This window comes from Benincasa hispida, chromosome 3 (genome assembly GCF_027475165.1).
Source record: "Benincasa hispida cultivar pf3 chromosome 3, pf3_genome.v1.1, whole genome shotgun sequence".
Classification (NCBI taxonomy): Eukaryota; Viridiplantae; Streptophyta; class Magnoliopsida; order Cucurbitales; family Cucurbitaceae; genus Benincasa; species Benincasa hispida.
This window is the reverse complement of record NC_143480.1, coordinates 74934397-74949463: the sequence shown is the minus strand read 5'-3', so window position 1 is coordinate 74949463 and position 15067 is coordinate 74934397. Positions and strand designations below refer to the sequence as shown.

Sequence of the window (15067 nt, the reverse complement as noted above, 5' to 3'; positions counted from 1 at the left end):
TCATCGTTTGGTGTTCAAGAGGAAGTTAGGGTTATAGAGAGTAAGTTAGTTGCTGATGAGATTCTGACTTCTGTCTTTGGTGATGTTGAGTCAAATTTTTCTGAATCTAGTTGAGAAAGAAAATGTTAGTATTCCTAAATTGAATGAAAAAGAAGATGTTGTGTCTAATGAGAATGGCTTGAACGATTTCGTTGAAAAAGTTGTCTATGAAACGGTCACACACTAAGAAAAGTACATAGAACGTAAACTACCTAACAAAAGAAAATACATAAGATGAAAGCATAGTAAAAAGAGGTGGAGGTAGACATGCAACCATGGGTAACATGTCCTGGATAAGCATGATCGTGACACGTTACAATGACTCCTTTTCCTACATTTTAGGGCTTTTTTTTTTAACTAAGAGGCAATTTTGACATTTCACATGTTCATTTGTCCCAAAACTCTTCTTTTTTAGAAATTGATACTAAAAGTCTTTAACCCCCATGTCCAATTTTTGGCAATTTCCATATATAATAGCCTATTAATGATAGCGCACTATCACTAATAGGCCTATATCACCGATATTTTTGCATCAGCAGAATGATAACACACTAGTATTATGTCAATTGAGTTATGCTCATTTTGGCAAAGACGAGATTAGGTTAAGTGTTATGTGTGATAATTCTCATTTTTTTGAGGATTATTTAGCTAATAAACTTAAGTATGACATAAAATTACATATATTTAGTCTTTTGTCAGTTTTTGTTTTTTCAAAAAAAAAAAAAAAAAAAACCCTCGGTAGGAAATTGAGATATCATCAAGAACAGAGAGCAGATATTGAAATTCTATCCCTATAAAAGTATATAATACTCCCTGTAGAAGTGAACCTCTTATTAAATACAAACCGACTCCCTCAGAACTCTCTCCATATTCAAATTACTTACGGTAACGAGCAAGCACAAAATAAACATACAATATATTGCATAAAAGTTATGGAGGTTCCTTGGGACTTATTTTTTGCTGAGAAGATCATAAAAAACTTCGGGACTTTTGTAATCAGCAATACAGAGAGCCTGAAACCAAATGCCCATAAATTTAAAATTAAAATGCAGCAGCTTTATATAATAGGAAAGAGAATTAAGATTAGTAGTCTCAGCTTAACTTGAGCCAAGGGAGTGTATTTACACTATTTTGTGTACAAATGTATAAATTTCATAAACAATGTTACTCCTGAATATCAGCAGACTAAGAAATTTATACATTTTATGGCTGGCATCATATCCAACACACATATTTGGTGGTAATATAAGCTAAATTTGTTGTGTTGGTAATGTTGTTAAGTAACTGGTGTAAACCAATAGTAGAAACTTAATTGATCTTGTATTATTCCCAAAATGAAGATAGCATCATGTGATTTTTTACAAGGTAGGAAATGTACCATTTTACTAAACCTGTCAACCACTACCCTCACTGAATCATGTGCTCGTTGTGTTTTTGGTAGATATTGAAGTTGGGGTGGGAACAGGGGTATAGAGTCCAACATTTGTTGAAAGTTCTGATAGGCCTCCAATTATACTGCAATATCAAAGGAGAAAGAATAAAGGAGATAAGGGGAATTCGGCGGTTGAGTAGGTTAGGGAGGTTAGAGACCGCAACTAAATTACTTTCAATTCTATTTGGGAAGTTGAGTGTTTAAAAGAAGAAAGAAACAGAAAGAGAGGGAGGGAAGTTTGAATATCTGGAGTGAGGAAGGTGAGCTCTCGAGGGTTGGAGTTCGGGAACATCTATCATGTAGAATCAGCCGAAGTGTGCTGTTCATCGCCTACTTCTTCTACTAAGCGATCGAGTAGCAGAGCCCAGCGAACGTGCAATGTTTTGTAAGCGATCGTGTAATATTTTGTAAGCGATCGTGTAGTATTTTGTAAGCGATCGTGTAGTATTTTGTAAGCGATCGCGGAGTATTTTGTAAGCGATCGTCTAGCATTAGTCAGCGATCTTGTAGAGTCTGTAAGCGATCGTATAGAGTTTGTACACGATCGTTTAGAGTTTGGTAAGCGATCGAGTAACAACTGTAAGCGATCGTCTAGTTGTTGTTTGACTCTCATCGTTTAATGAAGAATAAGTTCATCGTTTAGCTGTTATATTGAGCAATTGTGCCAACCCGTTAAATCAATAAAGTTCTTTAAAGATCAGTGTCCTAACAAGTTCCCTTTGCTGTTTGGAAAATGTAGCAACGCTTTACAAAATTTTGGACATCTATTCGAATTTGAGGCCAGAAAAAACGCGCAGAAACTAGGTCCAGTGTTTTGGAGATACCAAAGTGTCCAGCTAGACCTCCCCAATATAGGTCTTTGATTAATGTTTCATGGAGAGATGTGTGAGGAATACATAGGCAGTCTCCTTTAAATAAAAAGTTATCAAATATGTGGTAATCAGCCGAATTAATGTGACTCGAACAGTTAGAAAAAATTGTTCCGAAGTCGATGTCTGTGGGGTATAACTCAGGTAGGTGATGAAAAGCTGTGATTTCCCCAGCTAAAACAGTTAGTAATTCCCCTTTTCTGCTTAAAGCATCTACAACTTTATTATCTTTTCCCACCTGATGTCGGATAACAAAGTCAAATCTTTGTAAGAAAGATAACCATTAGGCTTGCATTCTGCTAACCTGTTTTTGACATTGCAAATACTCAAGGAAAAATTATCAGTTAGGAGAATAAACTCTTTATGCAGCAAGTAGTGTTCCCACTGTTTCAAGGCTCTAACTAATGCATAGAATTCTTGCTCGTAAGTACTCCAATTTTGACGTGCCATGCTCAGTTTTTCACTAAATTATTCAATAGGATGGTTATTTTGGGATAGGACTCCCCTATGCCTACCCCACTAGCATCCACAGCCACTTGGAAAGGGATAGTACAGTCTGGAAGTTTGAGAACAGGGTTGTTACAGAGGTGTTGTTTAAGTTTTGAAGAACGGTCTTCCTGTTCCTTACCCCATTGGAAGCTAATTTTTCGAAGACAATCAGTTAGAGAAGCAGCTATGGTGCTGAAATTTCGAATGAATTTCCTATAAAATGATGCTAGGCCTAGAAAAGATTGAATTTATTTTATAGTAGATGGTTTTAGCCAATCCGAAATGGCTTCAATCTTTCTAGGATCAACTTTAAGTTCATTATGTCCAATAATAAATCCTTAAAATGAAATTTCTGTAGTAAAAAACACACATTTTTTGGTGTTTATGTGCAACTGGTGTGAAGATAAAGTTCAGAAGACAGTGTGTAGATGCTGTAAATGTTCTTGTAAAGTATTGCTAAATACAAGTATATCGTCAAAGTATATTACTACAAATTTAAGGAACGGAACCTCATGAATGTGCTTGGAGCATTGGAAAGACCAAATGGCATAACTAGCCATTCAAACAACCCTTTGTTTGGTCTTAAAAGTTGTCTTCCATTTGTCACCCGACCATATTCTGATTTGATAATATCCACTTCAAAGGTCGAGCTTGGAAAAAAGGTAAGCACCACCTAGTTGGTCCAACAGATCACCAATTTGTGATATAGGAAATCTATATTTTATAGTAATTCTGTTTGTAGCTCGGTTGTCCACGCACATACGTCAGCTGTGCCAGCTACCATCTTTCCTTGAGGTAAGGAGAGCTGGTACGACACATGGACTGATGCTCGGCTGAATACATCCCTTTTCTAACAACTCTTGAACTTACTTATGTAAAATGTTATACTTGCTCGGGCTCATCTTGTAATGCGGAAGGTTAGGGAGTGAAATCCCCAGAACGAAATCTATTTGATGTTGTATATCACGCAATGGTGGGAGGCCTGAAGGTGGGTTCACAATGCTAGGAAATTCTTTGAACAACTCTAGAACTTGTTCTAGAAATTTTTCATTATTCCTTTGATCTTCATCTCCTTTAACAATTACTCCCCACATCTCATCTTCATGTTCTCTGATGAATTGCTTCCCCATGATGACACTGAATAGTTGTCGCTTGGGATCGTTGGTGGTTGTAGTGTCTATCTTATGTAATGGTAGAAAAATAATTTTTCGATCATGCCAAATAAATTCATACATATTCTCCCTTCCTTTATGAGTAGCCTGTCGATCATATTGCTATGGACGGCCCAAGAGAATATGGAAAACGTCCATATCTAAGACATCGCATACAATTTGGTCCTTGTAGTTACTTCCGATGGAGAATTGCACCGAGCACACATTGTTTACCTGAGATTCGCCACCTTTTTTATCCACCCGGCTTTATATGGATGTGGATGAGGTTCCATTTTCAAGTTAAGAGCGTTGACTAATCTTTTAGAAACTATATTCTCGGAACTCCCACTGTCAATGATGACGTTACAAACCTTCCCCTACACCGTACACCTAGTTTTGAACAATGAGTGCCATTGCAAGTGAGTTTCAGTTTTTGGATTTAAAAGTACCAGTTGGAGCACACATGATACATTGTCACCCTCGTCTGGTGCTAGAAGATCCATTCCCTCATTTGATGCTTCTTCAAGTTCTTGATCTTGAGCAATTTCATCTTCGGCTATAGCCACTGTTCTTCGGTCAGGACAATTGTTGGACAAATGTCCTTGAGCAATTTCATCTTCGGCTATAGCCACTGTTCTTCGGTCAGGACAATTGTTGGACAAATGTCCATTCTTGCCAGCGAAAGCATTTTCCCAATGTTGTCCTTGCGTAGGGATTGGTACTCTTCTTGGTAGTTTCAAAGGTTGTATCTTTTTGGGTTGTAGGAATTTCTTCTTTGTTTTTAGGCAGTCCCCCATCATTGGATCCTGATGGTCCTTTCTGTGGAGTTATATTTTTCTTTAGTCCGCTAGAAGAGGCTTCCCACTAGTTTCTCCGTGAATATCTTCTTGTTTGGGTTTCATTCATTTCTTCGACAGTTTCTACCCAAGAAATGGCATCAGTGAGAAAACCTAAAGATTGTAACTTTACTTTCTCCTTGATGTTTGTTCACAAGCCCCCCACAAATCTTGCTATCAAGTGGTTTTCATTCTCAGGTAAATTTGCTCGAGCTCCCAAGCGATGAAAGTCTTCAGTATATTCAGCAACAGTTTTTTCCCTTGGCACAAATTCTGATATTGGTTGTATAATATTTGGTCATAGTTTTTTTTGGTAAGAACCTATCTTTCATCATCCGCTTTAATCCCTCCCAGTGATAGGATTTTTCACACTTCGGAACCTATTAACTTCCACTTGTTCCCACAAGGCCTATGCTGCCCCACGGAATGTTAAGGCTACCAATTGCACCTTCTTGTGGTCAGGAGTATTGGCATATTGGAAGAACCCTTCTACATTTTTAACCCATTCCAAGAACCCTTTGATGTCCCTTTTGCCACTGAAGCTAGGTATGTCTAGCTTTACCTTATATTCGCTTTGTTCACCTAGCTGCTATTGATTGAATGCTCTATCTCTCCACCGTCCAGGACGTCCTACCATCCTTCTTTCATCCTCGCTAGAAGAATCATTGTCCTCATTATTCCTCCATCGGTAAACTTGTTGTCTTGGTCGCTCTTGGAACAACAATGGCAGTTCTTGATTGTTTCTTGGCTGAATTTGTTATGGTGCAATCGGGTTCTGTCTTTCTTGGGTGCCAGAATGTTTCTTGGTTGATTTTCTTGGACTTGCGGCTGAGGATTAAAGTTGCTGAAGTTGCCCGCTATTTGATCCAAATGTAAGGTCATTCTCTCAAACATTTGGTGAATACCATCAATGGCTTCCTCAACGGACTGCACGCGTCTCGTCAAGGCCCTTGGTGATAAGGCAACAGATGAAGCCGCTTCTTTGTCCGTAACATCGAGGTTGTTGCCATTGGTTGGCTTCTTGCCCGCCATCAGATCCAGGTTCAACTGTCTCTGATACCAATTTTGGTGTAAGCCAATTATAGAAACTTAATTGATCTTGTATTATTCCCAAGATGAAGGACTTAGCCCTTATTTATAGGCTAGAGTTAGTTACAAACTGACTTAGGTACTGGTTAGTAACAAAAGTGTAAAACCAAACTGAAAACAAACTAATGTACTATAAACTGATACATCAGTAACGTAACATGCACCATTAAAGGTCTTTTTAATACTTGATAGCCTAGATGGGTGATGAACAAGAAGATTGACAACTATTTGAAAAGATTTCCACTAAAACTTTAGAGTCATTGAATCTTAAGATTGTTGAAGAAATTAGTACAAAGGAAGAGAAACAGTTGCTTTTGAAGAAAGAAAATTTTATCTAGAAATATACAAGGATGAACACTTAGAAATTACTCTTTCACTCTCAAAACACTCATTCACTTTTCTAGACTAGCTCTCTAGCTTTGTTTAGCTCACATATGGGGTCACACCTCCTATTTATAGGCATGAGATCCTTGGAGCCCAAGTAAAAGGATTTTCCTAGGCTATTCTTTGATCCTACAAACATTCTATATACTTAGATTATCCTTATCTAAAGGAAATCTCTAGAATTCCTTGAATCTAAGAAAAATCTAGGATATTTCTAGATCTTTTCTTTTGAGATATTTATTTTACATATTACAACATACCTCTAGAAAAAAATATAATTTACATTTTTATGTCACATATTCAAGAATCTTTTAGACTAGTTAGTGTTATTATATATATTTAACAAAGACTGGTATCAACAATGTGTTGATAGAACCCAAATGTATTGAAATATACATAAAAGATTTTAGAACTACAAGGAAACCAAGTGTTTCGAGGTACTTGGAACCTCCTCCCTTCTTGAGATTACTCTAAAGCCCTAATTCACTACAAATGAAAATAAAGTCTAACCTCTCCCTTTCTCACCCCCTCAATTATAACCAAATTCCCTAACCACTTCCCTAACTAATTACTAATGTAGGCTTAAAATCCTAATATTTTAGGCCATGTTCGGTAACAATTTGGTTTTTGAGTGTTTGCTTTTTAAAATTAAGCCTATAGGCACTACCTCCATCTTTAAATTTCTTCTTTTGTTATCTACTTTTTACCAATGGTTTAAAAAACCAAACCAAACTTCAAAAACTAAAAAGAATTCAACAATTGTACTTAAGAAAGATGCAAATCATGGTAAGAAATGAGAAGGAAATAGACTTAATTTTCAAAAATCAAAATCCAAAAACAAAATGGTTACCAAACAGGACCTTAATAACATTCTTATCTTAGTGCATTTGGCTAATATTCATCTCGTCCACTTTAAGTTTAAATTGATTGTAAATAACTCGATTTGGTGTTTTGTTGATTGAATTTTATGTAAACTATTGATTATTCCTTAAAAAACTTTTTCAGGGAGGGTAAGTTACAACACTTATTCAAGGGTTCAATTCAATGGAATGGAAGGTTAAAATTACTGTGGAAAAAATGAACTTTCCCTAAAGAGAAAGTAAGATATATACAGTTTGCAGATAACTACCAACTTAAAACAAAAACAAGGGAGAAGTTATTGACAGGATCATGGAACCACAAGTTTACCTGCATTGCACATGCTATATGAATAAGGGTTGCTTCAGACCAAGGCCTGCCAATGAACTGGAGGCCTATTGGCAAACCAGTTTTATCATATCCAACCTGCAGAACAAAGTTTTGCAAAGAACAAGCCCAATAAATTATTAATTATTGGCACTACTACCCTATCAACTCCCAAAAAACAAGAATATCAACATTGCCATCTTACTGGAACAGTTACTGCAGGTAATCCCAGAAAGTTTCCAGCTATTGAATACCTAACAAGGGCAGCTGAAATGATACAAAGTTATCATTTTCACTTGTGTTTGCAAATTGCAATATAATAGAACGGCTAAATATATAATTCAGTCTCAAATGTGTGGGCCATTTTACAATTTCATTCCTAAACAAGACATTACCATCACAAGATCAATTATTTTTAAAGCCCCGGATGCACTAAGGCGCAATGGTCCGTCAGAGCTTAAGAGGCACAAAAATAAACACGTACTTTTTTTTGAAGGCGCACTGTGAATAAATACCAATTCTTTCATTTTAAAATACAAGTTCATCTATAACATAAATAAGCCTACCTAATTCATATCACTTGAACCATAGAAACTAACTAATTGACTTGAAATGACTTGTTTTAAAAAATGGACCAACTCAACTAACAACTAACAGCCTCAAAATACAACCTTTTTAAATTCTTTATACTTGGTGATAGCAAGGACTTAATTGAAAGAAATCTATACATAAAGGATAAAATTGAGAAATTTTACAGAATTAGGGAAAAAAATTTTAAAAATGTTACAGATAGCAAGGACTAACTTTTATATTTAGCCTACTTTAAAAAAAAAACAAAAAATATGTTCATACAAGAGCAGGCATATATGCATGTAAATCCGTACCTCCATTAATGTAGTCAAGTTCTCCAGTCTTGAGAGCATCATTCAAGATTGGGTAAGCAGTTACACTGATTAATAAAATACAAAAGTTAAAACTATTTTAGAATGTTTACTTACTCGGGATACTTCTTTTTAAATAGTTTTTATGTTCTTGAAACAGGAAACAAAATTTTCATGGAAAAGTGGAGTTAAAAGTAATGTAAAAATAAAGTATTACATAGTATATACGGGTATTCAAAAAACCTGATGATCCGAAAAAACCGATCAACCCAACCCATGTAGTTTGGGTTGGGTTATCAACTCATTTGGGTTGGGTTGGGTTTAAATAAATGAAATTTTTGTGGGTTGGGTTGGTTCATGGGTTCACCTAAAAATTAAAATGACCCAAATCAACCCGAACCAACCTGAACTTATTATTAACTTTATAATGTATATTTTTTACTTATGATACAATCATATATACATATATTTATTTAAGTTTTATCATTTTTTTTGGATAATTTATTCTCCAACAACTCCTAAAAACAGTTTTTTAGCACTTTGGAAAGAAAATATTCATTATATATATTGAAATTGAGTTGTTAATCTTAATTGAATGTATGAAAATAATTAAAATAAAATTTTTACATATTAACAACTTACTTTCTTTTAGAACAAAAATAACCTGATCAACCCGAACCAACCCAACCCAAATGTTTCATAGTTGGGTTGGGTTGGGTTCATCTTGTAAAAGGGGTTATTTGGGTTGAAGAAATTAACAACCCGAACAATTGGGTTGGGTCTAAAAAGTTCTTCAACCCAACTCAACCCAACCGACGAACACCCCTAATAGTATAGGACCAACTACCCAATGAAGCTTTTATAACCCAGCACAATTTGTTTTAGATCTGTATTAAATATGATATTATTAGTCTAATTTTATCTCTTAGTTATTATTCATTATCATTTCCTATTTTAGATGCATTCCTTGTTTGTAAATTTTACTGTATGCTATTTGCATGTAATTTAGGTCCTTTGTTGAATTATGGTTCCCTCTCTGAAGTTCCAGGAACAAAGTCAATAAAAATGGTCAAATGATCTCTTACTCTCTAATATTCTTTATGCTCTTAAATGGATTGTAAATTCAATGTCAATTAAGCAAACCTATCACAGTATCTTTAAATTCTGTTTGAACTTATGAGAACTGTCAAATGATCTCTAATGTACTTTATATATATCGTTGGAAAGAAGGGGCTTTATTGATAGTTTATAGACCCAAGGGTATTTTAGTATTTTACTTTCCCTAGGTTTATTTCCTTTATTATTTTAGGGCTTCCTAGAGCTTATAAATATGACTTCTATTGTAACTTTTAATAAAAAAAGACTCTCTATCGTGGTTTTTTCTCCCTGTTCTAGGGTTTTACACGTGAATCTAGTGTTCTCAATTTTTTATCTTTTTACATATATATATTATACACTTTTTGATATTAACTCTAGCATGAAAGACATTGGTCTCTTCAAGGCAACAAACGAGGACTATAAACTATAAATCCAGTTAAAAGTTTGTAAAGAGGTCATTGAAAAGTACCCTGTTGTTGGTGAAACAATGACGTCAGCATGTGCTAATATTTTCTGATGAAAATACATCTGACGATTCCTGTAGATATTTAAAACTACTTAATACCAAATGAGAGAAAGTTTTGGCATTGCGTAGCACCAAGTGGAAATAAATTGCTCATTATTCTTTTTTTCTTTTTAAAGGAAACAAGTATTTTTAATTGATGTAGTGAAAAGAGGCTAATACTAAAAAATACAAGCGACTGAAAAGGAAAGAATAACATAGACATAAATCAGAATAAAAGAAATTGCAAGGGAAATATAAAGGCATTCTAATTGAGACATATCAATTAGTGGAAACTATAAATATTAAAGAACAGGATCTTTCATAATCTCAATGATCTTTTCCTAGTAGTTTCTGGTTTCTAAATTTGAGCTTGATTACTTGGAAGAAATAGCAGGTAATCAAATCAAACATATGAAAATCAGCATTACTATAACCTCATTTTACCTTCAAGCAAAATCCTTTACTAAACTGACGTAAATCGTACATATTTTCGATAGTCTTGATTTTCGATCAGTGGGACACAATTCTTACCTAATCTTCTGAGCTTTTATGTACTCCTTGCTACTGAAAGAACCATAAACAGCAAGTGCTACTCTTGCATCCCATCCTAGTTGTGAGGAATCCCTGTTTCAATGGCTTGAGTTGACTCAGTATATATGCAACATAAATTAATAGGTAAATATGGGGTTGAAGTTAACATACAACTTTTCAAGATAAGAACTTAATGAAGTGCTGCACTCTGATGCAATTGTTGAATAATGTGCCAAACGCATTACTTCTATCTCTGGAATAGTCACCTCCACGGTCTTTAAAGTAAACAAGAAGATTATCAGGTAACATTCTGATGTGATATGAATTGTTATATCAGTAACCTCCACATGAATAGTTTATTCATTCTTCAATATGTTGTTTATTTTAAACTAGAGGCTAGGTCAAGGGGCAGAAAAGGAATGGATAAACGATAAATTTGTATGTCAATTGTTAAGAACATATATGCAGTACCTTCCAGCCGTGATGTTTTTGAAGTTTGTCCATGGCATTGGAACAGCAAACTCTGATATCATCACTGCAGTCGTTAAACCACTAATTATCTCAATTAGTGGTGTAAAAATCAATGAGATGATTTAAAACATCATAACAGTGGTTATGAACATCAAATAAGTTGATGTTAAATTACTAACCTCACCATACTTTGCAAATGTAACCGAAGATAATGGTCTTGAAGAGTTCAGCAAAGGAAAACAAAGTTTGGGCTGAACGCTCATAAGGTGAATAGAAAAGACAAATAAAAGTTCAGAATATGCAAGAGGATATATGAAAACAGCATAATAAGCCTCAAGTAATATGTCCTCAAACATCAATAGACATGGTATTTGGAAGCTTTGTAGTAGCAGTATCCTCAATCTAGTGCCGTCTTTATTGTGACATAGTTTGAGCATTAGTCTCTTTTCGGAAAATATGCTCCCAAGAGCTCTCAGTATTTATATTTTGATACAAATTTCAGTGTAGAACCTGATAAAGTTTGTCTTTAACATACAACAATAATTTCAACCAAGCACTTACCAGTACAGTATTCTGATGTGATGGAAGTTTGCTGCTTATAGCTGCATAACTGGATAGCATTACAGTCAATAAAATTTCCATCAAAACTCCCTCAAGTTGCAATAAGAAAACAGAGAAAAGAAAGAACACTAACACGATAAATGCATCCTCAATTGTGCCTGCCAGTATCCCTACCATCCCAACGGTCCAATTCAGAGGAAGGACACTGAAAACACAGAATGTCACCAACCAAATTATATTGAATTGTCAAAGGCATAAATGTAGAGAGGTTATTTTTCAGTAGACATAAGTTGTCACCCAGAATGAGGAACACGGCCAAACGTCGGCTTCAAACCAACAACTCCACATAGAGATGCAGGGATTCTCACAGATCCTTTATAAAATTACCAATGAACCGAATTTAGTTGCAACATATATAAACTACTGCACAATTTCTTGAAAACAGCCAACTTTATTAAATAACTTCATGTACATAACTCTACAGGAGCTAGTTGATTTTTGTTAATGATGTCATCTTCAATAGAATAAGATTAATTTGACTAGATTTCAGATTTCCTTCTAAGGGCACAAACACTATCAGATGCTTAAAAGTCCCACCACTAAAAGGATGAAAAATTAATCACCACCCTATCATCATTTTTTTTTTCTTTTCTCTTCTTTTCTTTTTCTGAAGGAACAACCTATCTTCTTTATCACAGAATAGGACCCAATTCTAATTAGTCTGTTTAACCTCAATTGCGTTTTTTGTTTCAAAATGGAGAATGTAATTTAGAATGCATGAGGTAGGAAAGGATCGAAATGGAAATATATAGAAAAAACTGGAGAGATTAGAGAGTGGTAGAAGAGAAGCTGGTCTTTAAAAGATAAATGCCATTATTATGCTAAAATTATAGCTATCAACTATATATTGTCATGTTTTTCAACTTCATATTCGTACTTTTAAAATTCTATTAATTTCATCCCTAAAATTTCTTACTAATCTAATCATGTCCGTAGCCTCCAGCATAGCCTTATTCAAAAATGAAATTACCTCCTCCATCAACACCTAGAGCAGCAGGACATAGTCCTGCAGCAACAACTGCAGCAGATCCGCTAGAGGAGCCTCCACATATCCTGCTTGAATTATATGGATTTCTTGTTGATCTGCATAACCCATTTAAAAAGTTTAGCATCTCAAGTCACAAATTGGAGTTTGGTGAGGAAACATGTAAGGAGAGCCATGTCAAGCTGTAATGTATAGACACTATATTTTAAATACAATGAACAAGGACTGATATTATAGTATTTGACAGTCCATAACTGCATAAACATTGTACTTTATGATTTAATAATTAATACTTCTATAAGAAAATTTGTTTTCAAATCATTATGTGTTGACATGCCCAGGTCTCATCATATTCATATTTATACAAATGTCTATGCTCCTTATGTATCTTGAACTCATGATTCTACAGCAAGACTTTTGCACACATTTAATTCATAAGCTTTTTCCATTTTATATGAGGCAAATGATTAAAATTACCCTAATATCTGGTTTCAGTTTTTCCTTAATGTTTCAAAAGTTCCATTTTTACCACAATCATCTAATTTATAGCAAAAAAGAAAAAACCTCCCTAACCAACTAAATTATACAACTTGTGGGTTGAATTGTAACTTTTAAAATGTTTAAAATATCAGATCTTCTCACCCATGATGAGGGTTTATTCCACTTGTTCCTATACCAAGTTCATGCATATTGGTTTTCCCAACAATTAGGGCTCCACATAACCTGAGATACTTCACACAACTTGCATCACCTGTACAGGGTCTTAGTTTGTGCAACCAACTTGTCCCCCCTACGAGAACAAGATGCTATCAAGTCAAGCACAAAAATAAAATAAACTCGCATACATGAGAACATATTTGACTTTACAAACTGCTAGTGGAAAACTGAGAAACACCAAATTACCTGTAGTAGGATATGGTAAACAATCTATTTCATCCTTGACTGCAATTGGAACACCATCAAGAACTGAAAAGGGTTTTCCTGGGATGAGTCAAAATAAAAGGAAATAAGAATGAAAGGAAAAACCGGAACAGTTTCTCGCAACAGCAACATACTGTTAGGTTCCTTAGCAGTAAAACCTAACAATGCCAAGAAAAGCAGGGGAAATACACACCCTGTTACATTTCTATTGGTGTAATTAGAAGCTTTATCTTTGAAGGATAGTTAGTTAGTTTAATAGTAGTTTGTTATGAATTGATTGTTCTTTTAAATTTGTTAATTTCGTTTCTAATTCTGTTACGTAAACAGAACTTATACTTTGTTTTCCTATAAATAAAGGCTTCCCTCCCCTCAATGGAGAAAAAGATCCATTTTGATTCAAAATTAGAGTTTTTGTAATACATCATATTGGTATCAGAGCAACGAATCCTCGGACGAATGGCAGGAAGAAGAGTTGCCCACCCGAGAGGAGGAGATGCCCCAACGCTAGATCAAGAGATGGAAGAAACCCCCATCCTCTCTCCAAAAACTACAACGAGACACTTGCTGTCCATTGAAGACTCGTTGGAGGGAATTCACAGTTCGTTGAACAACCATTAAGAAACGGTGGCCACACTTGTGAGAAGGATGGATGCATTGGTGGCACCGGCCCAAATTGAAGAAGATGCTTCGGCGTTCAAACAAAATTGGGAAGAAGAGGAAGACTTGGAGTTGGACAGCCGAGAAACTTTCAATTTCAGCAAGAAATTCATCAAGAAGGGGTTCCAAGAATGCATAGGCATCACCAGAAAAACCCAAGAAGACGACCAAATGTTCAAGAAAGATTCCAAGCAGACCAAGATTGGGTTTGTTCATGTGAAAATGATCAAGAAGAAGAATATTTTGATGCAAGAAGACTGAGAAGGAAGATATGAAGCTAGAGATGATCCATACGACTTCAAAATGAAGATAGACTTGTCGTTTTATAATGGTAAGCGTGACACTGAAACATTTCTTGATTGGATCAAGAACACAGAAAATTTCTTTGATTACATAAACACACCGGATCACAAGAAGGTTCGATTGGTTGCCTTCAAGTTGAACGGAGAAGCATCTGCGTGGTGGGATCAATTGGAAGTAAATCGACAATGACAAGGCAAGAGGCCTATCCGAACGTGGGAAAAGATGAACCGGTTGATGAAAGAAAGATTTCTTCCTCCCAATTACGAGCAAAGACTATACACTCAGTACCAAAATTGTAGACAAGGCCCTTGGACAGTAGCTGAATTCGTGGAAGAGTTCCATTGTTTGGGAGCAAGAACTAATTTGGCTGAAAACAAACAACATTTGATAGCACAGTTCATTGGTAGGCTGAGAATGGACATCAAAGAGAAGATAAAACTTCAATAATTCAATTTGTTGGCTGATGTGATTACTTTTGCTGAAACAGTGGAAGAACTCAATGAAATTAGCTCCAAGAAAGCTTAAAACAAAAACCTGTGGAAAGCATCCACAAGTAGGAGAGAGTGAATTCTTCATCCAAAGGTACTAACCAACCATCATCCACATCTTCGGCCAAAGAA

The 15067-nt window shown here is 35.2% G+C and overlaps 1 protein-coding gene across 1 annotated transcript in view; it reads right to left on the bottom strand.

Annotated features, from left to right (window-relative positions):
• Positions 1–653: 653 nt before the first annotated feature.
• The window catches only part of LOC120072751 (fatty acid amide hydrolase-like), a 57123-nt gene continuing 42709 nt past the window's right edge, over positions 654–15067 (bottom strand). Inside the window, exons 6-20 of the mRNA XM_039025230.2 lie at positions 13470–13547; positions 13209–13356; positions 12552–12664; positions 11819–11894; positions 11655–11726; positions 11522–11570; positions 11140–11211; positions 10961–11041; positions 10661–10764; positions 10490–10582; positions 9923–9991; positions 8359–8423; positions 7680–7741; positions 7478–7573; positions 654–1052 (exon numbers count right to left, since the gene is read on the bottom strand). Coding sequence (XP_038881158.1) covers positions 990–1052; positions 7478–7573; positions 7680–7741; positions 8359–8423; positions 9923–9991; positions 10490–10582; positions 10661–10764; positions 10961–11041; positions 11140–11211; positions 11522–11570; positions 11655–11726; positions 11819–11894; positions 12552–12664; positions 13209–13356; positions 13470–13547 — 1241 coding nt within the window. The 3' untranslated portion in view covers positions 654–989. The remainder of the gene's footprint in view (positions 1053–7477; positions 7574–7679; positions 7742–8358; positions 8424–9922; positions 9992–10489; positions 10583–10660; positions 10765–10960; positions 11042–11139; positions 11212–11521; positions 11571–11654; positions 11727–11818; positions 11895–12551; positions 12665–13208; positions 13357–13469; positions 13548–15067) is intronic.